The sequence below is a fragment of the Mesitornis unicolor genome, unplaced genomic scaffold (genome assembly GCF_000695765.1).
Source record: "Mesitornis unicolor isolate BGI_N332 unplaced genomic scaffold, ASM69576v1 scaffold20877, whole genome shotgun sequence".
Lineage (NCBI taxonomy): Eukaryota > Metazoa > Chordata > Aves > Mesitornithiformes > Mesitornithidae > Mesitornis > Mesitornis unicolor.
The window spans coordinates 3,398-5,727 of NW_010198667.1; the positions used below are offsets into that span (position 1 = coordinate 3,398).

Here is a 2,330-nt window from a genome sequence, read left to right on the forward strand (position 1 = left end):
AGCCCTAAACCACAACACCTCAGCCGATTCAATGACACCAGCATGACAGGAAGGCCCAGAGAGCCCCAACTCACACCAGTGACATCTGTCCCTCCCATTCCTTCCTGACTTTGTTTCTGCATAAGTTGAGAAATTAGTGACCACCTTGAAGCAAGTGTTTGCAGTGTACCTTGCCACTTAAAATAAAGAGCCAATAATAAGGGAGTGACTTATTGTCATGGCTCTGTCCCTGCCTGGCCCTCTGGGGCTTCCCCACATCCCAGGACCCCACAGCAGCTTCCCCTGAGGCCACCAGCGCCTGTCTCAGCAATGCAGCAGCAGGGCTTGTCTCCAGCTCCCCCCAGCCCCAGTCTGGCCTCTACTCTGCCTTATCAACATGAGCTCACCGGATGATTTGGACTTCTGGGTGAACCTAGTCATGTTCTGTGGCCTTTGCTGCTTCCTGGCACAATATTTAATAACAACAATGCAGAGAGCACATTGTCCTATCCTAACAGAGAGAGGAGTCTGACAGTGAAAGGTACAAATAACATTGAAAAGCAGTGACAAAATAGACTTTTGATGGAGCTGCAACCAGCTTTACCTCTGATTCCTGTTGTGATACAGAATCTTCATTTCAAAGGCTTTGGCTCGGTTGGCCACTTTGTAGCCAATGGTGCCCATTCCCACTATACCCAGAGTTGCCCCAGAAACCTCAGCCCCCAGCCAGTCAGCAGGGAAATACTCTGTGTCGGGGGAGACTGCCATCTCATAGCCTTGAAGGAGGGAAAAGAAGGAAAAATGTGATATAAAGGATGTCCTGGCACCTGGTTACTTTTTTTTTTGTCTCTTATTTTTTATTGTAAGACAAGACAGAAACAGAGGAGCAGTTATTACTGTTACTGTGTTTCTGGATAAGAAGTAAATAAAGCTCCACTGTCAGCATGACTTCTGACACTGATTTCTTGCTTAGGATAGAAACATATCCAGCTCCTCTTCAGCAGACAAGGACGGTGAGACCAAAGCAGCAACCCCCTTTGAGGTATATCACACAGCTGCTCATCATCTTTCTCTGCCTGCAATGCAGATTATGGCACCACTGAAATGCCCCTCAGCAACACAGCTCCTTACTCATGGTGGTCCATCAGCTGGGTAAATCATAGAATTGTTTAGGTTGGAAAAAGCGTTTAAGATCATTTAGTCCAACTGTTAAGCTAGCACTGCCAAGTCCACCACTAAACCATGTTCCCAAGTGCCACATCTACTTGTCTTTCAAATACCTCCAGGGATGGTGACTCCACCACTTTCCTGGGCAGCCTGTTCCAATGATTGACACCATTTTGCTGAAGAAATTGTTCCCCATATCCAATATAAACTACCTCTTGTGCCACTTGAGGCCCTTTTCTCTTGTCCTATCACTTGCTACTTGAGAGAAGAAGTCAATGCCCATCTTGCTGCAACCTGATGAAACTGGCAGTGCCACAGATCATCAAGACTTTCAGTAAGGCCAGAATACAATTCCTAGCTTCAAAGTTGGCAGAGAAAAGAGCATGGTGGACAGATTTCTGGACAGCTTGATCGTAATGACTCAGATAGGTGTCACCTTGGCATATTTTGAAGAGTCACCTTTTCTATAAAAAGATTAAGAACATTTCTTTTCTTACCTTCCACAAGCCTCCTGGAAGATGCCAGCATCAAAGCCATGCCCAAGTCTGCAGTGTCATTGGAAACAATAAATGGAGTGTTGGACACTTTCACACCGTATCTGGAGAGGAGGTTCAGGTCCAAGTGATCTATTCCCACTCCAGAGCTTGCAACTATCTTCAAGTTAGGTAAGCTCCGGAGCAGCTCTTCATCAATAACTGGTTTGTGATACCACGCATAAATAGCTCTGATCTTTTCACCGAGAAGTTTCTTATTTTCAAGATATTCTTTCATGGTAATGAGAGAAAAATGTTTCTTCAGAAATTCAGCATGGTCTTCATATACTCCATGCCTCCCTCCTATACAGTCAGTTAGCACGTAAGGCAGTTCCTGACTCTCCATGTCCTACAAAAGCAACGAGGAACCAAAAGGACATGTCCTTAAGTGACCCATTACACCTTTTTAAAAAACAGGAATTGATTGGCTCCATTACATGTTGTTTTCCCACTTGAAGGCAGAGTTGGCTAAAGATGTTCACTCCCACATGCAGACCTTTATCTTGTGTTCTGTGTTATTCAGAAAGATGTTCAGTTTTTAGACAGTCTTGTTAATAAGACAAGAAAACAGGTTCTTGCATACCAGCTATGCAAACACTTAAAAAAATGCTACCAGATGTTACTCCTGTTCAATATTCAATATTTAAAGGC

The 2,330-nt window shown here is 44.4% G+C and overlaps 1 protein-coding gene across 1 annotated transcript in view; it reads right to left on the minus strand.

The window, feature by feature from the left end:
• Positions 1–2,025, minus strand: part of LOC104544364 (glyoxylate reductase/hydroxypyruvate reductase-like) — a 4,981-nt gene extending 2,956 nt beyond the window's left edge. Inside the window, exons 1-2 of the mRNA XM_010189219.1 lie at positions 1,644–2,025; positions 584–755 (exon numbers count right to left, since the gene is read on the minus strand). Of these exons, the coding sequence (XP_010187521.1) occupies positions 584–755; positions 1,644–2,025 (554 nt within the window). The remainder of the gene's footprint in view (positions 1–583; positions 756–1,643) is intronic.
• Between the last annotated feature and the right edge of the window lie 305 nt (positions 2,026–2,330).